The sequence below is a fragment of the Andrena cerasifolii genome, chromosome 1, assembly GCF_050908995.1.
Source record: "Andrena cerasifolii isolate SP2316 chromosome 1, iyAndCera1_principal, whole genome shotgun sequence".
NCBI classification, from domain to species: Eukaryota; Metazoa; Arthropoda; class Insecta; order Hymenoptera; family Andrenidae; genus Andrena; species Andrena cerasifolii.
Window position 1 is genome coordinate 33,867,663 of NC_135118.1, and position 24,497 is coordinate 33,892,159.

The 24,497-nt window shown below is 43.3% G+C and overlaps 3 protein-coding genes across 8 annotated transcripts; 2 read left to right on the forward strand and 1 right to left on the reverse strand.

Moving 5' to 3' along the window:
* Positions 1–564: 564 nt before the first annotated feature.
* LOC143369545 (uncharacterized) lies at positions 565–8,460 on the reverse strand. The gene is made up of 7 exons (XM_076813626.1): positions 8,321–8,460; positions 6,653–6,794; positions 5,656–5,823; positions 3,710–3,836; positions 3,437–3,644; positions 1,128–1,269; positions 565–1,019 (listed from the first exon to the last, which is right to left on the reverse strand). The coding sequence occupies exons 1-7, from the start codon at positions 8,327–8,329 to the stop codon at positions 790–792; spliced, it is 1,026 nt and encodes a 341-aa protein (XP_076669741.1). The 5' UTR covers positions 8,330–8,460; the 3' UTR covers positions 565–789.
* Positions 8,461–8,590: 130 nt separating this feature from the next.
* On the forward strand, positions 8,591–15,163 carry LOC143377685 (uncharacterized). Of its 2 annotated transcripts, XR_013087390.1 has the most exons (4): positions 10,207–10,469; positions 12,451–13,118; positions 13,558–14,016; positions 14,868–15,163. XR_013087390.1 is itself a non-coding variant. In XM_076829267.1 (3 exons), the coding sequence occupies exons 2-3, from the start codon at positions 9,788–9,790 to the stop codon at positions 11,460–11,462; spliced, it is 1,326 nt and encodes a 441-aa protein (XP_076685382.1). In that variant the 5' UTR covers positions 8,591–8,815; positions 9,702–9,787; the 3' UTR covers positions 11,463–11,520. The 2 variants fall into 2 exon arrangements, 1 of the variants encoding a protein (XP_076685382.1); XM_076829267.1 differs by lacking the exons at positions 12,451–13,118; positions 13,558–14,016; positions 14,868–15,163 and adding exons at positions 8,591–8,815; positions 10,819–11,520 and having other exon boundaries at positions 9,702–10,469.
* Positions 15,164–18,182: 3,019 nt separating this feature from the next.
* On the forward strand, positions 18,183–24,307 carry LOC143377722 (uncharacterized). Of its 5 annotated transcripts, XR_013087400.1 has the most exons (6): positions 18,184–18,966; positions 19,627–19,737; positions 20,196–20,426; positions 20,739–20,999; positions 22,073–23,634; positions 23,852–24,307. XR_013087400.1 is itself a non-coding variant. In XM_076829368.1 (5 exons), the coding sequence occupies exons 1-5, from the start codon at positions 18,736–18,738 to the stop codon at positions 23,225–23,227; spliced, it is 1,986 nt and encodes a 661-aa protein (XP_076685483.1). In that variant the 5' UTR covers positions 18,183–18,735; the 3' UTR covers positions 23,228–24,307. The 5 variants fall into 5 exon arrangements, 4 of the variants coding, with proteins under 4 accessions (XP_076685483.1, XP_076685500.1, XP_076685469.1 ...); XM_076829368.1 differs by having other exon boundaries at positions 18,183–18,966; positions 20,739–20,996; positions 22,073–24,307; XM_076829385.1 differs by having other exon boundaries at positions 18,183–18,834; positions 20,739–20,996; positions 22,073–24,307.
* The last annotated feature ends 190 nt before the right edge of the window (positions 24,308–24,497 follow it).

Below are 24,497 nucleotides of genomic sequence, written 5' to 3' on the forward strand. Positions count from 1 at the left end.
AATGAATTATCAGAGACACAATACGAAAAATATGTTTCTTGTGTTTCTACAGAAATAAAATCATCCACGTGATAATGAATATACATTATAAGTAGTACATATAACTTATATTGTAATATAAATTATATAATATTACCTACAGTGTTTCCAAGTGCATATCTGCAACATTCAGTGTAACTAGGCTTACTACGTGTTCACCCACTATATTATTATTATTATTATTATTATTATCGAACACATGGAAGAAATAAGATCTTATGAATTGCAGGTAGTACATAAACCTACCTTGATAGTGCGTTTAATTGCATCAGTACGGCGCACGATTACCTTTATCGACGAAAAATTGTGACATTTCTGTAACACGTTTCACAACAACCTCGTCACTGATTTACTATCTGCTATGATAACGCTTGTGCAACTTTATATACGATTTTAACCTACTTGCGTGTAGTTTACCTGAAATTCACCGCGGGTTCCCTAACTCGGAAATTAACAATCACCAAGGCTTCCAATATATTCTTTATTTACCATTTCCAGAAGTAAATAGTTCGTAAAGTGAATAATAAATTTTGTTTGCAAGGGATACATTATACCGTACCAAGCAATAGTGAGGTCCCCGATGCGCATGCCCAAACAGAAAATTGGAGAAATGGAAAGATCGACTGTTATGCGAGGAATCTATACAATTATCCACACAGAATTCTCGCTGTGGACTCACATTTCCATTTTCTATTCGAGCATATGCAGTAGAGGTGTCCCAATTGCTCGGCACACTTGCACCCTATCCATCTAACAGGTAACACTCGAATCTGTCGGCTTGTTCTTCGAGTACCACGTATGCAAATCGTGCAAGAAAGGTCTCGTTAATTTTCTCAGCTCTTTCTGCCGTTCTAGGTCAGTTCTTGAAAATCCTATCTCATTGCAGAGCGGTTGCCAGCGGCTGTCGCTATCGAATCGCGTTTTATCATCGTCCCGCGCATCCTGGTTCTGCTTTGCATCTCGATGAACACGCATGCAGGCTGCGAAGCAGATCGCAATTATCGGAATTAAAGTTTGAAAGATTTAACCAAAGAATTAGCAGTTTAAACGGGAGAAGCAGACAGTGGGAGCTAATTTCGCGAACGTACCACGTTTCTGCACAGGGCAAGGGGTCTTTGTAACTGGTTCCTTTCCACCATCATCTTGAGGCAAGGTGTAGTCGCTTCTGAGGACAACCTTGAAGGCATCGGTTCGATCCAGGATGTCCTTCATACTCGTGTCTTCTGGATTCTGTTCAAATTCGAGTGTAACCCTGAGTTTCCATTCGGAGAAATATTTCAGATCGAATTAAGTGGAATTCAGATTGATTTCAAGCTACTACTAATAAATTAATGCGTGGTCGCATTATAAAGAAATCAGGGATAACCAGAAAGCAAATTACCTAGATGGAAACTACAGAGACAGAGATCAAAGCAAGATCGTTAGGTTTAGATGCGAGGACGAAGAACGGGCGATAAGTAGTGGAGGGTAGAAAAAGATCTGCAGATTATGTAAAGGGGCAAGAGAGGCGCTGGAACACATGCTACGAGACTGCAAAGAGCTGAAATGGGAAAATGTAACGATAAGAGCGATACTAAAGGGAGAAGGAGAGGGTGCGTATGGTCCCGGAAGAGAGGAGAACAAGGAAGACCAAGACGAAGGAAAAAGAGAAAACGGAAACACAATTTTGAGTTAACCCACCCACACACACACACAACACATGTAATCCCATTTGAAGGCCGAAAGGCAAAAATAAACCTAATTACTAATATTACTACTACTAATAATAATAATAAAACGCCTTTATTACACCAAGAAAAAAGAAGATTTAACAGAAAGAAAAATAATATACCAAAAAAGAAAAAAGAAACAAGAGCGGGAAAATAGACGAGGCTCAGCATAGCTGCTATTAGGCCTGACTTGGAAGAGAAAAGGAGACGACTTTGGAAAAATAATAGCTTTGATGGCGTAACGCTCACTGGATTCGTCAGACCATTAATCTAGCGCAGTTTATTTAATTCAGTTAATTTAGTTGGACTTTTTAAAGTACCCATGCTTCATGGTTTCGTAATTTTCTAGCTGAGAGTATGAAGTAATTTGTCAATGTTCCTGGAGCTATAAATACTGTTTGAAAAATATAGAATTCATATTTCTTGGTAGGTTTAGAAATATTAGTGTACTTCAATCTGCATAGCTACTGTTACTTGAATGACAGAATAATTTGCTTACAAGACTGGGTTTAACAAAGGGACTTTAGTGGGTTAATAGCGACAGGTGCGAGCACGCGATCAGGCCAATCCCAACCAACGTATTGCATGTTTACATTTCGCGTCTATTAGGCATATTCTCCAGCGTAATCACGTATCCTTGATACATGTGCGATGCAAAATGCGCGTGACGCGTTGTGCACACTGTAACGCGGGGGCATCAATGAGGAGGGCAAACAGGAGTGGGCAGCCACCATTTTTCTAATCCCAATTATGTAATACTAAACTCCTTGCGGGTACATGAAATAAGTCTACAGTATCGCTCCATCGCCATTCGTAACAGTTTAGAAAAAGGTAGAATCACTTAGAATATTATTTAAATCTCAATAACATTAATCCTTGACGATTCTGGAAAGCTTTAGTAGCCTTTCTAAGTCATAGGTCTTAAGAATCATTTGTTCTTTAGGAGTAGAAGTAGAAATTTATATGCATATCCAGGAGTTAAAAACATTTTCCATTGTCGACTTGGTATACCTCAAATGACAATGAATAACAAATTAAGAACCCTCGAGACATTCGACATTAACTATCAGAAGTTTCATGATTCAGTGAGAATTCAAAAAGTGCAATTTTATTTTCGGCCTTTTAGAAGTACGGTAATTACTGAATGGGTTGAACATTTGCAAAAGGGAGGATCGAATGTTTAATATTTTATTACAGAACTGCGAATCATTTCTGCACTTTTGCAGCACAGAGAGCTCTGATATTGATCTATTTTATTTTAGCAACTCCAGAATTAAACTATAACACATTCGTGCATTGGAACACGAAGTTTACTCGCGTACGACACTTGTCAGCAATTTGAAAAGGTTTTCCGTTCGCGTTGTATTCCGGATATTTAATTTCACTGACGCGATGTTCTCACGCTGTTAGTATCGTCACGGGCGAATCGTTTAAAGTGCTGCGCAGCATCAGTACCATTCAATGGACGTTAAAATTGCAATTTGAAATAATAATAGGACATGCAGTGTTCAAAGAAGAACTTCTTACTGCGCAACGTTCTCTCAGATAAGACAAAATTTATTAGCCCGCGAACGACACAGATATTACGAGAAAAGCTTGATAAGCATTTACTAAACTCGTCCTACTCTCCGTTTCTTAAATTTTTCCTACAGTGACGAGAAAAAGCTGATTTTGAATGTCATTGATACCTTCGATCGATGTATCGCACCCGGTATATATTTTCTGGGATCATCCATCTCTAGTCTTTCGCTAAGCTTCCTCTCCTCTGGATCGGATTCCTTCAACTTTTCAATTCCATAATCATTTATATCTCCCACTGCAAGACTCTTTGTTCTTCCAGCGTCGCCTTGCCACCAGAATGGCGGTTTCAGTAACCCACATGGTTCATCGTTCTTCCTATTGAAAATATCGCTTTATTTACTCTAGCACATGCAAAAAAAAAACCTAAAAGTGACGTTTACTTTGGGGTTTCTTCTTTTCGCGAGCATTCTACAGTTACATCCTCTGGTATTGCGAAACCCCTCGATCTTCTTTCGCGAATATACCATAGTTCGTACTGTGGTGAACGGGGGAAGATTGAAGGCGGAACTAGAATTCGTAAATTTCGAATTGAACCAGTCACATTTATTGTATTATTAGAAGTTTTTTTGTGTATATTTTTAATAAATTCGTTAATTTAAATATAAAAATTAAATAGTTTTTTTTTATTAAAAATAAAAGCTCATTCAAATAACGCCCAACTCTGCTATCAATCGGAGCAATTATTACAAATCATTCGCAACTAATAAGAAAATTAGTGTCGTATCCGGATCGCATCGTTATAAATTGGTTTCTTGGACCTCCTATCGCTCGCGCGGTCCATATTCGATTGATCGAAATTGTCGATGTGCGGTGCCCGTCATTACTTTAAATAGAGAGCAATTAATGTACCAGGCGACTGTTAAGCGCCAGAAGAACGTCCGCCTTACGTTGGGTAAGACGAGTGACACCCAACCTCGAGGACTTAATGACTTTACGCGCATTCTTGCTGGCACAAGGTATCGCCTGTATCTGGTCCACAGCACCTACTAAGCGACTATGGTAAAATTTCTTTCACAAAACACGATTTTTTATCAATTAATCCTGTCTATTATAGCTAATTATAAATTATAACCGTTCCACTTATGAGAGGAGGATCGAGGTTGCCGCTGCGGTAAACAAACTCCGATAACCAGAAATATTCAATTTTAATCTAATCCTCGTTTAATTTTTTTTTAGTCCATAGCATTTGCAAAGCAATTGTATTAAAAATTTTATCGCAGTGCTGTGGAATCAATAATTAATTGTATCAGCCGTTACTGCTTCATTCACGATAGGAGCATTCGTGCCGCTCCGGATCAAACAAACTTTGATAACTGTAATTACTAATTAAGTTGCAATGTAATCGCGATCCACGTCCGTATCTGCCCACAACTTCTACCAATCAGGGAACCTTAGCTGGCCACACACGCGGAGAATCCTCATGTATCGCGTTTCAAGACTGCGGATACACCGTTCACTAATTTAATACGGATGAAAATCATAGGCTTATTTAGCAATTTTTTTCTTTTAAATAATTAACCCAACGGAAGATCTAATTAATGGCATTTATTATACATCTTTTGACGAATTGAAATTTGTTTATTTCTTATTCTTCAAGCAGTTTTTTTTATAAGAATTGAAGTTTTTAATCTTCAAATGATGTATAATAAATTCCATTAATTAAATTTTCAATTGAGTTTATTATTTGAAAGAAAAAACCTATGATTTTATGCCAACAAGTACTTGTCTGAAATAATTTGTAAAATACAGATTGCCAATTCAAAAATATGTGTTAGGGTATTTCATAGCTTATAAATAATTAAATTAAAATTATTTTGTTTAAAGATACATTTATCTGAAATAAAGTTAATGAAACATCGTGCGCGTGTAGAGAATATTGGATTATACGAGGAGCAATTTCTTTTCAACGGAAATTCACTTTGAGGTGGTGATAGATCACTTAAAGTTGCAAGGTTTGCTTATCTTTAGTATAAATTTATAGCGGCGCAGGATAGAATGAAACTTTAAATATAAGAATCGTTCAGTTTTTTTATAATCCATCACGCTACCAAAAGAAAAATAAAGTTACATTAAAAAGACGAAAGATTGGACAACTTTGAGGGCTGTTTTCAACCCTTCAGAGTGTCTCCTTCTAAGCAACCGCATCATAGTTTCTGTTACAAAAAAACACGGTACTGTATCAATTAATCTTACAATCCACGACCAGTTCATTGACGATAGGAGGATTCCAGCCGTTGGTAGAGCAAACAAACTTTGATAACCGCCAACGCACACGTTCGCTGCGATCGTAAATCAGCTGCATCGTAATTCTAACATTAGCACGTACATTTGTCCCTGTTCCCCTGACGGTGCTTCGGTTTGGGCATCCATCGAAGCGTTTCAAATACCATCCCATTGTCCTTGCCTGAAGGCTTCAGGTAACCTGTGTTCTCCTGATCCAGCCATCGCTCCAAAGTACGCGGATCTAACTGCTGTATCGGAGCTGGCGCGTCGCCTGTAACGATTACGTGAACTTTCGTCCAATTCGATCGCGTCTAACTCGATTTGAACGGTGGTTTAGACGCCGTCGACCGGGAAAGATCAATTAGGTGACGCGTGACAACCGTTTGCCCCGACACGCGTTGTATTCGATTATCGCGTGCTTCAAAATGAACGAGGGACTTCGCCTATTATCTACTATTGACCGACGTCGTGATTCTAATCCGTAGCTTCCTTTTAGGCAGCTCTGATTTCGAAACGGCTTCTTTTACAAAAGTAAACGATACGGAGTTAGTCTAATAAATCACTCTAATCTTGCTGATAAATGAATTACTGGCAATTGATCATTTCAAAATATAGTAATAATAATAATAATAATAATAATAATAAATTGTCGTTACTGTAGCAGAAAATTCATGTCTTGTTAATTAAGAGACGAATGGGCGAGGTCCAGCATTAAATAGACTTAACCTTTATACGGAATTCGTAAAGTGACACGGATAAGTAAAAGGTATACCTGCCTCTCAACCGAAGTGGACGTGCGATAAGTCATTTGAAAGCTTATAAAAAACAACCATTTGTGGCAAGTTTCAACTTGGCGTCTCGACGCGGAGCTTAGTAAAGGGCAAAAATTGAAAATCAGGGGCAATTCGATTCCAGGGGCACATTTAAAAAGATAGCAGCGAACTTGTTTTTTCTGTGATATCATTTGGGATAGGGGTTTCAAAGCACGTTCCGTGTTTGAAACAGATATAGAATCGCCATTGGGATTCCAGGAATGGCGAAGAAAAATATTATCACTAATATTTGATCTAGCTGACGGTCACACAAGGCGATAAGCTTACTTAGAGTCCTTTTTATTGGGCTCAGCTGTTTTCCTATGTATTTATGAGTAGGCGCCGGATTTCCATGGTGAAAGACACCATCCGACAAATAGGTAGGCGCGATGTCGGTTATATAATAATCGAGGGGTGGTGGTTCTGGAAACTGAAGGCACTAACGTAAATAATCCCATAACCGGTTCAAGAGTTTTTCATTCTTTTTTTTTTAATATTTAAATTAGTACTAAATACTTGAAGAGTATTTTATTATAAACAGCTTGAACAAGTTTATTATTCTCAAGGTACTTAAGCCGCAGTAAAATCAGACACCCGTTATACAGGGTCAGCGTTTTATCCTGCAACCCGCGCTCGCGCGAACAGATAAAATGGCAACAGCGGCTCACGGACGCATTCCACTACAACCATGCACCGGCCCGACGTTCGGAGAGCTGCCAGCGACCGCTGGACAGCAGTGATGCCGGAGCTTCGAGAATTTTGGGTTGGTCTCTATCAAATTAACGTCGCAAAGAGTTATTCAGAATTTCTCGGCCGGGTTATAAAATTTCGGGCCTTTTTCGTATAACTTTTCAACTATAAAAGATATTGGAATGCAATTTGCGCCGACAAATGAGAAAAATTATTCCTTCTTAATGATGGATAATTTAACATATTTTACATTTACTTAATTTTTTTCTATCAATTTTTTAATCATAATTGTTGTAAAAATGCTGCTTAATGCTGCTTTTAAAATTCGTGGTGTTGATAAACAATAGGCTAGTTGTTTCTATATCATTACTTTCAGAAATTGAGAAATTAAATTTTTATTTAATTATGTGTTAGCTCTGCAGACCTCAAAATCTATTATTCTGGTTTTCTTTTTTATGATTTTATCCTTAATGCAGTGCATACCTAGATCAGACGTAAGGGGTAATTAATGGGACGAGTCTTTGATTGTAGCGGTGTTTGAATTTTTTTCTGGAATTTTTGTGTCCGAATGTTTTAACGTTTTAAAAAATGTCATTTTTTCGAACGATGCGCCATTATTGTGGTTTTTACACGCAGGTGGCGAAAAATCTCTCCGTACAAGGGTATAGCGCCGCGGTTAACCTTGTTGTAGCTAAAATTTTTTAAATTGTGGCGTGTACGAGATCAGTCGACATTATTTTCAAACCTCGTTACAGTAATCTGGGGTGCGAGTGGTAAACCGATTATAAAAGCGGAGCGCGCGGCTCGATTACCTGGGCCGGGAAATTCCCAATAGCTCTTTGCGACGTTAATTTGAAAGAGACCATCCTAAAATTCCCGAAGCTCTGGCATCACTGCTGTCCAGCGGTCGCTGGCAGCTCTCCCAACGCGGGGCCGGTGCACGGTTGTAGTGGAATGCGTCTGTGAGGCGCTGTTGCCATTTTACAAGTTCGCGCGAGCGCGGATTGCAGGATAAAACGCTGACCCTGTACATGTCAACGAATAACCTCCCAACTTTACGTTCATCGAAGCTTTCGCAACTCAAACAATAAATAATTTAATAAGACGCATTTCAATTTCAACCCTCCAAATTTCAATTTTACACTTTTTTCATCTCTAAATCTATTTATACAACATTGTTAGTGAGACAATGAAAATGAATGGTAGATAAAGGGGACGTGTATAGTTATCAATGAAAATATTTCTAGAACCCCTTGATATTCGTACCATGAACATCCTCACTGGCAAAGCTCCTCCCGAAGAAAAATCAATCTCCTGATAAGACACTTCCTGTTCGCATGAGATAACGCGGTTTACGATATCGCGTTGCTTCTATCGATGATGCGACGAAGTTTTGCGAAAACTGTCCTTTTTTCTGTTACTGCGAATTACCGTGCCTATCTAAGGGTAAGCCGGTCCGCGATAAATCAGCGATAATCTCTACGTCATCCCTGCCAGTCACCCCGAGAAATCACAAAACCCGCTCGGTCTGTTTGTTTACGCGCTACTATTCAAACGGCGCGCAATGGCGGCGCGATATCAGACGGCCCCGAATTACGGGCAGAAGTGAAACCGTTTACCAAGGTCGCGCGCCCCTGTGGCCTGAACCGTCACGATAATTACCAGTCGATAATTATCGCTGGAACGCGATAATATCTTTTGCAAACTTCACGGAAATGACCCCGTCTAACCCCCATCGTGCTGATATGGTAGCTGGAAAAGGTATGCCGAGGTCATAAATTAAACCATGAGCAACTCTGAGTTCTCTTTGCCTTCTAGTATTTCTGTCGATTTGTTTGAACAGACGCTTGAAACTTATTTAAGGGGTTACATACCTTTGGCAGGTCGGAAACTAGGGTTATGTTTATGAATTTTTTTTATCGGTTTGAATAAAATTTTGCACGAATATTCTTGAGATTACACTCTAGTACTTGTCGAAGCAGATTTGTCGATTCTTGTCTTGTTTTTTTTTTTTATTAGCAAAAGAAGATGAAAACTTAGGTCGAAGATCAGATACTTGAATTTGAGAAGCTGCCATTTTTGAAAAAATAGATATTTTGGAAACTGGCTTGAACAAGTACTAGATTTTGGTCTTAAAAATATTTGTGCAAAATTTTATTCAAATCGGTTCAGTAATCCCTGAGATATTTGTGATACCACAAATGCTGTACCTGACTATGAAGAGGCCTTGGGAGAAGCGGCTGCTACAGCTCATTTCTTAAGCAATAAAATTTCTTTTTGAACGGAATACAGTCTAACTTATACAGAAAAAGGTTTATATCTTGATTGTTAAATATAACTGTTCTTATATGAAAAAAAAATCTCTAAAATTCTCCCCAAAAAATGCCAAAGGTATGTAACCCCTTAACTAGGGCTTTCCCGTCCCGGTTTTCTTATTTCTTAATTCTTTACGGAATTCTGCGTTCCGGAATTCCATTGAATGCTATTTTTTAACCACTACAATAAAAGTCCCATTTTTCAAAAAATTTTCGTTCCGTCTTTTTTTCACCTGTCCCGGTTTGCGCGGTGAGGAAGCATGGTAACCCTACCCTTAACGCCCCGCCGATTACCACTGCTCGCAGCCAAACTATCTTCGTACCTCTTCAAGCTACTGTAATGCCCGACATTTAAGCGCCGATCGTGGAACCCTAAAAAATCCTCAGTGATCCCTGCTGATTTATCGCTCGCGCATTAATGGAGCGCCCGCTGCGTCCCAAGAAGCGGTCTACGAAAGGGGAGAAGTGTAAGAAGGAAACGGAAGCGGTACCACCAGTGCTTGGCGCCCGTGAGGACGCAACCGATGATGCGAAGGAGCAGTATCTGTTCCTGGTGGAGTTCTACATCCATCACGTGACTAGCGACCGCTTAGCGAAGCTGAATCAAATGTTCTTCGTCCCCACTACGATTTTCTTCGAGTTCCTGCGATTCACTAACGAAGAAGGCTTCGAGATCACGCCCGTGGACCCTCTGTTCAACCCTCAAGCCGGGGTGGCGGATGACACAGAGCACTTTTACTCGGGACGCTCGATTTTGTTCGCCATCGACCAAAACACGGTGGTGAACAAGCTCTTCGACTTCGTGGTGAAGCTTTGCGTGAGGAAGCGGATGCCGGAAGGCGTGAAGCCGGATGTGCTGATAGGTGCCGGAGAGCTGGACCTCTCCAAGCACTTCGCTGCTCTGAGGAAGGAGATGCTGCAGTGCTGGAACAAAATGGCACCGCCGCCGAAGACGTTCGAGGGAGAGGTGCCGTTGATGTATAACGATGATGTTATTGGCGCTGTGTGCTTGTTCGTTAGGATATCCGCGTACGGGCAGACCATCGTCACGGAATTCGACGCACCACCGGAGAGGACCGTGTCTACGTATGTTTTCAGAGGTGTGTAGCGTAATGCTGTTTTTTTTTTCAACACTGATCTAGACCAAACTCTTTATACATACATAAAAGAAGACGTAGAAAAAGAAATGAAGAAAAGAGAGCAATAACAAAGCTTCGATACTAGATCACCTATCAGACCTCCAATCTAGCTCATCGCTATCCCCACTTCTGTGCCCTCTTTCGGCCAGTATGCTTGCAACTCAACGAGCCTCTACCTCCTTTCCATTCCCACTTACCACTGAAAGCATCTAATAACAGTAGCAACCAAGTCACATTCTAAAATAAACCAAACGTCCCGTTGTGCCACTCTACCCTCATCTCCAACTCCTCTGGTACCCATCCCCCGCAGGCGACGAGGCGGACCAAAAGTCACTAGTCTACAACTGTCGCGTGATCGACTCCAAGGTCGCCGACATCTGCCGAGACTCCAAGGACGATCTGCCGAGGGAAGCTCCCTGTCGCGTGTGCGTGAAGGAGCAGCACCCCTGCACCCCCTGCGGTCATTCGCAAGGGGCCACCTTGAAACCGAACATGACCTGCAGGTCCGCTGAGACGCAGGAGCCCGGCAGGTCGGTGTCGAGGTCGCAGTCGCGGTCGAGGTCGCGGTCGAAGCCAGAGACGTGCTCGGACGTGCACAAGCAGAGCGGATTAATTCAGTCGAGCCGGGGCCCTGCGCTGCCGTGCGGGAAGGCGGTGGTCCTGAAGGTGTCCGGGGTGCTGGACACCGACACAGACAGGAAGCCGACGGTCACGGTGGCGCCAGAGTCCGACGCCGCAGGTCCAAGGTCCACTGATCCTGATCACGATGTCTTCGTGCTGAGGATCGGGAAAAAGGGCATCGTCGGGGCCGGCGAGAAGTCTGACATACAGCTGGAGATGAAGACGCCGAAGGGGCCTGAAAAGGGCCCGCCCATCAGGTACGAGACCAGGGATGTGCAGACGGAAAGAATGCGCAGAACGAAGAAAGGGGGAAAGAAGAAGAAAAAGAATTGATCTATGATTTTATTTGTGCGTAATCGGCGAGACTGATTAAATGAATTTTTCAAACGCTTTGAGCAAGTTGTTTTCTTACTTCTTATTTCTTGGGAAGGAAATCGACAAGCGGAGAGGTTTTTATAACGATTTGTACCGCAGAATCTGATTGGTCCATGTGTATCAATTTTTTATGAGAAAACGGTTCATTTTTTTAAAGTTTTGTCCCCTTATTAAGTAGAATATTTAGAAGTACAAGAAGAAGGGTTAACTTCGATTTTTCAAAATTATAATGATTTTTTTCTGTGATTTTTAGTAAAAAATTCTGATCGTGTCTTTTTTGTCGCGCTGTATAACGTTTAGTGACAAATGTAGACTGGTGAATTGCAGACTATCAGATTTCTAAACTAACTATTCAAAATGACAGTGTGGAGTGCCCCCTAGTTTGACTTTGACTTTCGAAATTCCTTGTACTGCTATTTGACGAGTGCATCTAAATTGTCAGTTTAATGAACAAACCACCGTAATTTCCTTTGGAACAAGTTGCACGAACCATGAAGAGAACCTCGGATAGCTGTTGAAACTACGTGAAACTCGAAATGGAGGAGGAACAGCAGCTATTCCTAATCGAGTTCTTAGTCGACAAAGTACAAATTCCCGTGATAAGAGCGATGCAAGACGAACTGTTACCCGCCTCCACCTGTGTCTCATTTCAAGTAACTCCCAACTAATTCGCTAATAAAAGATTATAAAAGAGTTCCTAAAAAACCATAACCTTCGCGTAAACATTTTAACCTTTTATCTTTCTTACTACAGCTACTTGTACTTTTACCAGAAAAGTGGCAAAGGTCATAGATAGCCAAGGAAAATACTTTGATCAAAAAGACACGTAACATATTTTTTACTTTGAAAAAAAGCTTTGGTTCGATAAAGCGAAACGAACGTTTTCCACTGACCTAATAACTTCCGTCCAGAAACAGTAATAAAACTGTAACCGATGGGTTCACAGATCCTCTGTCTGCCGCCGATAGACATTTGCCAGGAAGCCTCGACGGATGGATGTGCCTGTCACGAGGGCGACACGCAGGTGTTCAAGAAGGGCAAGTCTTGTTTGTTCGCGTTACCGTCGATAGTGCTCCAGAGGCCTCTGTCCACGTTCCCCATCAAGATGTCCGTCTACAAGAAGCTCCCACCGGGAGTGCTACCGGACGTGATGCTGGTGGGCTGCCACCAAATAGAAGCCAAGGCCCTGGTGAACGCGGTGCTGAGCCAGCAGGTCTTCAAGATCGCTAATCCCTGTCAGACGATCAAGGACACGTTCAAGATCAGCACAGCCACTGGCCAGTGCGTGGGCTCGGTGACGGTGTACGTGAGGGCATCCTGCTTCGGCAAGAAGATCATCACTCAGTTCCAGATACCCCACAACAGGAAACCGTACCTCTTCAAGGGGGCCGACGAGAGCCCCGTGTTCCAGTGCAAACGGATACCCTCTCTCTGCTACACGCCTGCGCCGCTCAGGTGTACCTGCAAAAGGCCGGGTAACGACGGCAGTGGCGAAACGGCGAGGACCTGTTGTCAGACGCCGATCGTCCAAGCAGCGTGTCCACCGATACCTGAGAACAAACAGTCCGAATGGGGCCCACGACCCTGCTGCTTGTCTCGTCAATCCTCCCCTGGGTATAGACTTAATTCTGCTCTACCTTAACATCCAACAACTCCTCTCTGCGCTCACTTTTCTTCCCTTTGTCGCCTTGAACCAGAACAATTTCAAGCAGGATGGGCCTTTCTGCCTTGGAACCAGTTTGTTGGGTGGACAATGGAGCTCGTGGAGATCTGGGCGGAGTAGGAATGTGTAGGATTAGGAGGGTATTGTGTTTACAGGGTGTAGGAGACTCCTTTGGGGATACAGTTGTGTTTGAAGGAATCTTGAAACTAGAGCTGTATATATTCGAATAATTTCAAATGCGCATAATTTATTCCTATACGCTTAATTTACTCCTAATTATTCGAATAATATTCAAGTTCTACTGGTATTATTATTAATTCACTAAAAATGCAAGAAAAACAAGTACAGTGTAAAGAAGGAACTATACCCACACCTTTCATCCGTTTTTAGTGGACAAACACCCAATTGTCCGCCCTGTTTACCGACATCATTACGCAAGGAGCAGAAAACATCCCCTATGGCCAGTTGTCAGCCATGTTGCGCGCCGACTGAAATAACGCCCAAATGCGGTCCTCCTTGTCTTCAACCCGTTCAAAGATGCCCACCCTGTTGCGCGCCTCCGCCAGAACCTTCTTGCCCACCCTGTTGCGGCGCATCGCCTTCGGTCGCATCTAAGGGGTACAAAGCGTTCAGCGAACTCCACAGCAAAGAAGGGGCTGTGAAGAAGTGCGGCTGCGCCGCGAAGGATTACAGCTGCAGCTGCTCGCAAAGGAAATGAAGAAAGGACGTTCGCATTCGTGAAACGCGGAGTGGAATGTTTTCCAGATAGCGGAACAGCAAAGGGAGCCAGAGGAACAGATTGCTCGAGGATTTATCGCGAGTATATGTATAGGAGCAAGATAACTGCAGGTAACTGCTGCGTTTATCGGCGAAATTGTAACAGAGCAGGGCGATGATATAATTTTTATTTATCACTCGAAATGGATCAAAGTTGCGTAACCAATTTCTTGCTTGGGAATTTCTTTCTTGCTTTTGTATTTATTGTAAACTTTAGAAAAACAGTAAGTCTTTTTGCATTTACTAATTGATTCGATTACTTACGTTATTTTATTTCTTAATATGGCGCTATTTGACCGAGTCGAGTAGATTTGAGTAAAATTACCCTCTCAGCGGTATAAGCTCGTGTATGTATTTCAGTGCGGGGAACGCACATGGGCGTTCAAGGTGTACAGTTAACAGATACGACTGAAGCACTTCCGCACACGGCGTGCGCTGAGTATTTGAGTCTCGTATTATGAGCGCTGAAAGGATTAATATTTATTGTATAGAAGCAATTTCAGAGTCAATGGATCGTTTAAAGTGAAATCATCCCTTAATGACCACACGTGTATGTACTTTTGTTTCAATACTCCACATCAGACAATTTACCATCCAAAATTCAACACCGCAAGAAAGATTCCCCTTCAACATGACAAGCATAATAGAAACACACACACCAAACGACAATGTCTTAACTCTTTATTCGGTAATTACTTCTGCATTTATTTCCCAAAATACATGCTTTTACGCTTTGCCTAGTCCAGGTTAGATACAGGGTTCATTTCGAACCATAATAAAATTTCACAATTTTGTAAATAAGCTTCTCTGGTAAATTCTCTGGTTCCATTTAAAATTAATTATTTTAATATAAAATCGTCGACTTATGCAGGTGGCCCAAAATTTCATCACTCAATGTACCTACTTTTCTGCAAAATTTTCAGGTGACCCAGCCACGCGACATTTTCATTAAGCTTCTAACCGAAAACGTGCTGCTAGCTCTCCAATGGGAAGCTGTACTTGCTCTCGCAGTCCTGCAACTGCATAGCAACGCGCGGCGGATATTAGCGGCCGTCGAAGACGTCGCTACTTTCGCGCGATCGAAAGCGCCGGAAGTGATAGTGAACCGGCAGCCTTGGGAGCGGAAAGACGTGAGAAACGCGGAGAAGGTGAGGACGGTGCAACAGGCTGGGCAGAAGAGGAGGCGAAAGAGGAAGCAAGGCGGTCGCGCGGCGCAAAGGAGGCGGATGGAGCAGCGGGAAAGGGCCTCGCGACGCGAAAAGGACGAGCAGGAGCGCTTGCGGAAGTGGGAAGAGTGCTGGGATAAGAAGATAACGGAAGAGGAGGAACGCGACAGAGCTGAGTGCTGCGCGGCAAACGGACTGTGCCTGAAACCGAGGACGCAATCGAACATCTGGATTAACGTGACGCGAGACAGGTCCCTTCAAGAGATACGCATGACTTTCAAGTAAGCAAGTAACGCGATTCCGTCTTGCAGAAGGATTTATGCGAGAAGCTTTCGTATGACGGCGGAGATACTTTTTAAGTGGAGAGTTCTATTCTTTGGGCTAAACACATAGCAAAATTGGAGATTTTTTTTAAGAAACTAGCGATTTGATTAATCTGAAATTTGGATCAGATTTTGACGCATCTTTGAGGAAGCAATAGTTTTTTTTATGAATTTTTAATAAGAAATATAGGAGTTATACATGATCGACCAACACGCCGTGCAAAATTCCTCGCCCGCTGGTGTGCATGATATTTATCTTCCTAGTAATCTAAAACAGAAAATTTCACTGTATACATATGTAGCCATAATTTCATGAGCCAGAAAAAAATACAAAAATTTTTTGAGGAGTATGGAGAGTTTTCAAATTGAATGGTCTGAAAGTTCAACTTTTCCTATACTATTTTGCGCCTTATGTAATCAAAGAAGTATATAACTTATTGGTATCCCGGTTTATCAAAGTATAAAGTAATGTTTGTTGCACATACAGGCCAAATTTGAGGGTAATCGGTTCAGTGGTTACAGAAATATCGTGCACACCAGCGGACAACGGCGGCATGATGGTTGATCATGCGTAACTCCTATATTTATTATTATTTTTTAATATGTGTGTCAATAGTAATGAATGTGGTTATCGTACCCATGATGTAAGGATATAAGGTGGGCTCTTGCGCACCCTTTTCAAATTAGCCAACAACTTGCTCTTCCCAAGATCCTTCATATGAATGAATTTGTCAACATTTCGATATGCGTCCGTACACTTGCATATGCATTCATACACATACGTATTTTAATAAGGCGGAAATTGGGAATGCGCAGTAAAAAACGAAAATGAGCCGCTCAGCGAGCACACCTTATATCCTTACATCATGATCGTATCTACCAGGATAAATAAGATACGAAAATATTGACAAAACTTCTGAAGGAAAATAAGGAAATTCTTAAGGAAAATTCGAATTTTGAAATTATTAAAGAAATTCTAAATTTTTGAGTTTTCGTGTTTCCTGATTAACTGCAGAATGCTTTGAATACCAAATACAGGTATCGTACTTCCGTCGCGATGGAAGCGTAGATACATCATCCTACTAAAAGAGAACCGTGCAGCCTTGGAACCTTCGCGTCATCTCTTTACGCGGCAAATTACCATATGCCCAGCTTCGCCAACTTCCTGCACAAAAGAATTGCAGATACATGACCGTGCTGAAAAGAAATCACCTCAGACTTGGGATATTTTTGTCATTTCCTTAGATATCGACCATGTAAAAACACGAATCATATTTTTAATCCGCACAGACATGTTCCCGTCCCAAGACCAAAGCCTCCACCTCTGCCACCGTTGCGCCTTCAAAAGACGAAAGTGGACGTGTGCACGGAGGAGGACGCGCAAGTGAACAAAGCGACCAACACAAGGAGGAGGAAGTACAGAAAGTGATAAAGTAAGAGACCAGTTGCCTATATCTCGGTTCTTTTTGATCCGCGGGACTTTATCTGCCGCCGCGAGGTACATTTCTATTTACCCGAATAGTTCGTAAAAATACATTGGACCGCGGTGACAGCGGGGACGTCGTCGTGACGCGTTATTCTCGTCGCTGGAGGTGCATTCGCTGAACTACCGAAATGGAAATAGTGCAGAAACGGGAGGACAGGAGCGAGCACGGAATATCACCGCCAGGGACGTTCCGCTCTCACTCGGGCGCGTTGCTTTATGGAGTTTTCTGATTAAATGAAATATGTCGCAGCACATACGCAGGGATCCTATGTACAAAACCGTAGGATCGTGAAACTTCAAATAAATAGCCGTGATTTTGATAGCACTAGCTCTGTATATTGGTTGATTTTTTATGTTAAGGGTACTTGGCAGTCAGGCCGTTCAAAAATCAAGTGTTTTTTGCGAATTAATTACAAAGAGATGAAAGCAAGCACAGACTTTTCCTTTTACACAATGTTTATTATTATTACGTAGAGTAAAAATTTTTTTTTTTATATATATCAATTTTAACATATATACAAAGTATTTTACCCACTTGAAATTTATATATTGACACAGCATTTAGCATTATCACTAAGGAGCAATGTCTTCTTTCTATGGTTGAGTGAATTTTCAAAATTTGGAGCTGACCCTTTTTGCACGAAATTGTATAAAATCACTTTTCTCCGGTAAATAATTACATCAAACGTCGTTATTATGTTACAGAATTATGTATTAGTGCATAGAAACATATTAGAAAATTATAGTAAAATACATTTAGCATTTTCTCTAACACAATCCACACATCTTGAACCTCGGAAATCGATAACTAACACCCCCAAACCACGATCAATCCCCATCGATACATGACCCAGTCCACGTCACCAAAAATCAATCAATTCCGAACAACCCCTAAATCACACCCTGAAAACTCGAAATCCTGTCCAATCCATTCACGACCCCACGCCTACACTCCTACGCAATACCAGTCAAAAGAAAATTCAAACTTATATCCCCCAGATTGGAGAATTTTACAATATTGTACCGCAGTGTCGCCAGTTCAACATCTAAAGCCTTGCTAAAGTATCAACTTCATCGAGTTCCAAACTTTCCTCCGGCCACCGCATCACACTCTTCCCCCGATCGCAGCACCCCCAAACCTCCTCCACGTTCCTCCTCGACTCCCCCCGGATCGTCGACCATCCCATTCATTCTCGTCTCTCCGAAGAATATGCGTCGGTGCAGCAGCAAGGACGTTGCACGTCGGGCGTTATTCCTGTCCCGACGGGGAGCACACGTCCGAGGGAGGCCCAGAAGGTGGGCGATAGAAGGCGACCGGAAGGGGGTGAACGCGCGGGAGGAGGAAGCGAGGGCGGCGAGTGCGCGTGCTCCAGTCTCCGAGCGCGTCACCCCCCGTTGCCACGCGCGCCACGGGGTTGTATGCCGATATTGTCGGGCAGGCGCATTGCCCGCTAACGGCGGGCGAAGGAGGATGACAATAAAAGAGCATATATGATCGCGACTAAACGCACGTTAACCTCGGTGCTGGCTGGTCGGTCTGGCAGACGTGTTGCCTCTATCTCCCCCCTTTCCCTACCTCCCGGTCACTGAAAAATGTAAGCCACGATGGGTGGGAAAAGGGAGTGCGTGGAGACGTTCAAAGTGAGCCCTGTGCACGCGTAACGTCCTCACCGAAGGCAGATATCCGTTCTCGCCGTTTGGGGGACATCCTCCTCTCTCCCTCTTTCCCTCTTCCCCTCTATCTCCCTCTCTCTCTCTCTCTCTCTGTCTCTCTACTTCTCCTGCGTGTGTGTGTGCGGCTCGCGGCAGAGGAATCATGAACAACTCGCCGCAGAATACGGAGGTGGCCGGGCAACAGCACCGTGCCGGCGCCGAGAACAGCGACGAGGAGGAATGGAGTGGTGTCGTGGAATGTGTAATGTTACTGCATCGACTCGTGTATCGAAAGAATGATTTTTATTTGCTGAAACAGCCTTCCTCGAGCAGCTTCTTGTTGCCCATTTCGAGTTGTTTTTCGTGGTCAAGGAAGTTCTGTGGGCTGCACAACGTGTGTTGAAATCTTATTACCTAAATCGCTTGCACCTTTCGATCTATTCATACCGTCACCGCTCGCGCACATGTGTACCGCTGTGGGATGCGTTATCTGTTGATTCCACTCGTTCCCGACTACCGTTCGACGGAAGCGGGCACTCCAGAGGCTCCGGGCCGCGGTGCTTCCGTTCGCGATGCTGCCTCCGCGGCCGTAGAGACGGGGTGCTTCTGAATATTGGCGGTCAAGCTCTGGGAGCTTTTTTATAGTGATCTTGAAAATGGAGGAAGATCTTGCGAGCTTGTGCGTAGAAAATAGAAACGCTTCGTGTCCGAGTTGCATTGTACACGGTTACGTATCTGGAGAAGAGTTTTGTCGATTATAATAAGCCTTGCGATGAGATTAGTCGACTTGGCAATTTATCCTATTTGCAAACGGAAGCGTTTCTAGGCAGATGGTTCCACGATCCTCGTCCACCGCCGAGAGGCGTAGAGTGAGCCTCCAGAGTTTGATAGCTTGCTTCAAGAGCAGCCTGTATAGTGGGAACGACACGTTAATCTGTTAGAATTCGTCGGTTCCAGCGGGATTTGGATTTTATTTACCGAAACGTGCGATCTCGGCGAATGAAATCGGAGTCCATCTGCGGTAAGCTCGCTATAGTAACGTATCCTTTCGTAGGCTGTTCTGGAAAGGTCAAAGTCGGATCGGGTGACGCGAACGGACGAAGACAGACGGCGACGTACTATCATCGTCGAGAAGAAGAACGGCACGTATGGTTTCACGTTGCAGGTAAAGTAGCCTATTCACGTGTTCGCACCTTTAACGATGTCCACGGAATATACAGGGTGGTCTGGGGCTGGTAGCATAAGGGGGGTGAAAACGTGGAATAAAGTTTCCCGATGGGAAGCTTCGTTTTGGAGGAAATCGACTTTGAATATTTCACTAGGTAGAGGTGCTCTTGAGCAACGCTTTGAGGACTTGTGGGGTACCGTGAAGTAAGGGGAACGTTTCTCGATATCAATACGAATATATTTTATTGTAAATTTTTCCCTGATATTTGTATGCCGCGTCGGCAGATTTGTTACTGCAACCACCAGTTTGTTAATTTTAAGAAAGGATGATCTAGTATTAACGTATTTATTATTCTAACTGTTACACAGTAATGTATGTTATGGGACAGTCGCGGCGAGGCAGAAGTTGAACCGAAGAAAGGAGCTGAAATAACACCTTTTCACGTGAAATTGCAGAGCTACGGTATACATTACAAAAGGGAGCAGGAAATCGAGATGGTCACGTACGTGGACTACGTCGAATACGACGGGCCAGCATTCAAAGCTGGTATGCGCGAGGGCGACGTGATACTTTCCATAAACGGTCATGAAATGGACAGGGCCGACCACAAAACGCTGGTCAATTTCATAAAGAACTGTGATACCAGGATGCGAATGGTCGTGTCCTTCGAGGACTGCGTGAGAAAGGTGAGTGAAACACGTGGGGTACGTTTTAGGACCAAGTGTGTTTTCTGCGCTCATTGCGGAGGCATACAAGCCTAAAACCCATCCTGACATTTAATTAATTGGCCCAGAGAAACTTCCTCAACTGCAGATAATAATCTTTCTCTTCTTTCTCAACCTCCATAGCTTTAGCTCGCAAGAACCACACCTTCACTCACCACTGCTTTCATGACTTCAGTATAGTTTTTCCATCCACGATATTCACCATGAGCTCATCGCGAAGGATAACTTTGGGTCTGAATTTTAATCGAGCCCGATATCCAATATATGTTCCAGGTGGAACTGCATATGCGGTATATCGAGCTGCAACGTGCCCTCCAATCGCGCATAGGCGAGCTGGAGAGGCTCTGCGAAAGGGAACGGTCTATCCTTATGGGTCGATGGAAAACCCATTCACTGCCAGCCCGCAAGAGAACGCCCAATAGCGTGATCACCAGCAATCCCAATCAGCCGTCGCCATCATCCAGCTTCAATTCCTCCACGATTCAGTGCTGCAGGCCAGCTACCTCCACGGAGCATCTGTTGCTTTACAACGTGGTATTCTAAAATTCAACTTAGCCACCCCGCTTGCTGCAACGAACCCTATCTTTTCATACAGCTTCGGAGGGAAACTTAACATACCGAGATATGCTTATTACCAAGCGACTTGATATACCTAGTATAAGTATTACTTTTTAAAAGTTCAACGATTGTAAATCCTAAAGTGTGTACGAATGGAATTACAAGTTAAAATGTGCAGTCAAGCTATCTCCCATCCAAGGCTCGTAGAAAGTTTTCCCCACCGAAGTCGCATAGAAAATCTTAATTCCTAAGGGGGAGGCCTACCTAGAACGGACAAAATAACATGCTTCTTTGGGAATTTTTTCTAGAAAAACCGATAAACTTTTATTATTAAATATTAGTCTGTTGGAAAGAGTACATCCCACGGATATTTCAGTATTTTTTCTGGTAAAAAGTATCGAAAGGTTTGTGAGTTATAGGCCATGCCCGAGACGTCCTTCTTTTTTAAGCGCTTTGCGGTGACAACCATAGCTCGGTGCAGGATCATCCAAAATTGAAAATTCGATTTTTTTTTTAGATAATATATGAAATTATCTAGGCGCTATCGGGCCCGATTTTGGAAAAATTGTTTTGAGACAAAATGGCAACTGTGCAAAGTTGGAGCATCGATATTTGGCAAAAATCGCTCGTTTTTCTAGTGTAAAGAAACAAATCTAACCAAAAAAATGGAAACCTCCCGATAGCGCTTAGATTTTTAACCCTAAAATAAGTCTGCAAAGCCGCGAGTAAATCGGTTCACTAATTTTTGAGTTATGTGTGTCATCGACTTTGAAATCATGATTTGGTGGAAAACGCGTTTAAAGCTTTGGGCCTGAGCGCTACACCGAGGAACACCTACCTACTTACACGTGTATAACTTTGTCAATTTTGGGCGAATTAACTTGACACTTTCTGGGAATATTTTCAAAATATTGTACTTCAAGAAAATATCAAAATCGAAAAATCGATTTTTCGAAAATTTCTAGGTAACCCTCCACCTTAAGTGGGCCCTGTACCACATCTACGTATAGTCAGCAAACTCTTCAACAGACCAATCAATGCGTTTACAGTTCTCGGACGGTCGGCCATGCTTGATACCCCGCAACGCGGCCTGCTTAGTAGCGGTGGGCCCGCCACGGTCCCGAAGCGACCACCACCACTTCCTCTCGAAGATGTCCAGCGACTCCGGGATGACCGCCTCATCGCGGCACAGCTATCACCAGGCGAACGGCATGACAGGCACCCCAGCGAAATCCAAGCCGCACAAATCGTGCCAGCAGCAACAGCAACAATCCACCTCCGCAGCGGACCCAACGCCCCTTCACCCCCCGCCCCAGAATAGCCTGTGCGTCGCTTGCATATCCAGCGCGAATCGACGCAGGGAGCAATCGGACAGCGGAAGCCTGGACGCCTACGATCTGGCTAGCCCTTGCTGTGACCCCAATTGCGTCCCCAGTCGCAGGCGCAGGGAGAAGCAAAGGCGGGCGAGGAACGAGCAGAATCAGCAGCAGCAACAGCAGCAGCAGGTGCAGCAGGTGCAGCAGGTGCAGCATCACCACGTGCAACGGGAACAGACGCAACAGCCGCAGCAGCAACATGGTCCTCATAATTGCTCGCGCACCTCCGGGCACAGTCTCCATTCCATCACGAGTAGCGACGTCTCCACCACTGCTGACAGCGTCGCTTCCTGCACGACTAGCCTGAGCACGGACACTCTGTACTGGGACCCCAGTGTGCACCAAAGACCGCCGCCGTGCCTTCAGTACGCCAAGCCGAAGTCCTGGGACAATCTGACTACCAAGGCGTTCGGTGGCTACGGGTTCGGTTACGGTTACCTGGACACCGCCACCGCGAAGACGCACAGTGCCGAGAGGCCCGGGAAGGGGGCCCATGGGCGGGCGAAAACGCCGACCGGGACGGTGCAGAGAAGAACTAGCAGTAGCACCACGTACTCCGGCAGCTCCACCAGGCACTTTCAGCCGACAAAGTCTACAGAGAGCCTGCTGATACCGCCGCCCTATCAGACCGAACTAGACGCTAGCTTGAGTTGCGAGTGCCTGGACGGGCCAGCCGCGAGGTGCGTGCAGGTGCTGCAGATGGAGAAGCATAATCGGCAGGAGGAGGGCTATATTATCAGCACGCACGCCCAGGTTCGGCACCGCAGGTCTAGCCATTCCGATGGGAAGTTGAGGGCTTTGAACAGTTCCGAAGTGACGCGACTGTAAGTCCTTTCGCTCTATTGGAAACTGTACCCTAATGGGATGCGAGGATGGTTATAGGTTATAGCGGCGGATGTTGTATAGGGGAAATTTACCGCCCACTGTATTAGGGACGAATTGAGCGCTATATAGTCTGAGCTGTGAATACTTTTGCTGAGATATCTTTGATCAGCATACAGAGTGGAATCGGAGAGAGTGTCTGTATTAACTGTAGGGACACCGGAATTCTGTATCGTCGATGTAAATCGTTCGTTCTGAATACCAAAGATATATAGGGGAAATTATTAACGCTCTATTAGGGCTAATTGGAACGCTAGTTGAGACTAGTATGGACCAGTTGTATCATGCAGAAAGCATAATCGACGAGAGGATGATGGTTGCATCGGTAGTACGCACATTTAAGTTCAACGTCGGTAGCCCGATTATTCCGAAGGGCTCTAAATAATTGGAAACCGTGCTTTAATACCCATATGATTACTGATGTATCTACTGATGTTTAGGGGAAATTACCAATGCATTGCAAGGGTGAATTGAACTTGAATGGTACAGTTTCTCAGTCAAATGGAGGAGCATTGTCGATAAGAGGACCGTGGTAATATTATCAGTACGTAAATTCCAAGTTAGACACAGGAGCTCCAATTATTCCGAAGGGCTCTAAATAATTCCGAAGTGGCACGACTGGAAACTGAACCAAAAATAAAATACTCGTATGATACGATATCAATATCAAAGATATATAGGAAAAATTAGTATTGTATTCGCCGAACGATCGTGAAAGACGGACCACGTTTTTTGACACTTTTTCAGGAACACACGATTGGTTACGCGTTTAGTTAACTGAATTATCGTTTCGATCAACGAATCATTTTCCCAGCGATGTACTCCTGGATGATCGATAAGACTCAATCGACGTTCGCGGCGCTTTTTGAATCTTTTTTAAATTTTTACGGCCAGTTGATTCTGTAATTGATTAAGGGTAGTTTTAAACTGCGATAATCGTTCATAGGGACATTATCGTTATCGTAAGGAACAATCAATTATAAAATTATATCATTTCGAAATTAAAGAGATGTAATTATCCTGCAATTCCTTGCGACGGTGAAGTAACAGTAAAAAAAAAACGAATCTTTTTGTGAGAATCTAAACGTTCTAAGTATTTTTTATTTTTCTAGGATTGAAACTTTCGTTGTCGGACTCAATAGATATATTTGTTACTAGATATAGAATTGGGGTATTATTAAATCACCTGCCATTTAATAATTAACTTCATTTAATT

What these genes read in the sequence shown, in the direction of transcription:
- LOC143377685 (XM_076829267.1), top strand. Translation starts at nt 9,788, where the DNA reads ATGGAGCGCCCGCTGCGTCCCAAGAAGCGGTCTACGAAAGGGGAGAAG. An exon ending in GTCTACGTATGTTTTCAGAG is followed by an intron (nt 10,470 to 10,818) that starts GTGTGTAGCGTA and finishes CATCCCCCGCAG; the next exon opens with GCGACGAGGCGGACCAAAAG.
- LOC143369545 (XM_076813626.1), bottom strand. An exon ending in CGAAAAGAAGAAACCCCAAA is followed by an intron (nt 3,645 to 3,709) that starts GTAAACGTCACT and finishes TATTTTCAATAG; the next exon opens with GAAGAACGATGAACCATGTG. An exon ending in TTGCCCTGTGCAGAAACGTG is followed by an intron (nt 1,020 to 1,127) that starts GTACGTTCGCGA and finishes TCTGCTTCGCAG; the next exon opens with CCTGCATGCGTGTTCATCGA.
- LOC143377722 (XM_076829354.1), top strand. Translation starts at nt 18,736, where the DNA reads ATGAACAACTCGCCGCAGAATACGGAGGTGGCCGGGCAACAGCACCGT. An exon ending in CGTATGGTTTCACGTTGCAG is followed by an intron (nt 19,738 to 20,195) that starts GTAAAGTAGCCT and finishes GTGAAATTGCAG; the next exon opens with AGCTACGGTATACATTACAA. An exon ending in ATCTGTTGCTTTACAACGTG is followed by an intron (nt 21,000 to 22,072) that starts GTATTCTAAAAT and finishes ATGCGTTTACAG; the next exon opens with TTCTCGGACGGTCGGCCATG.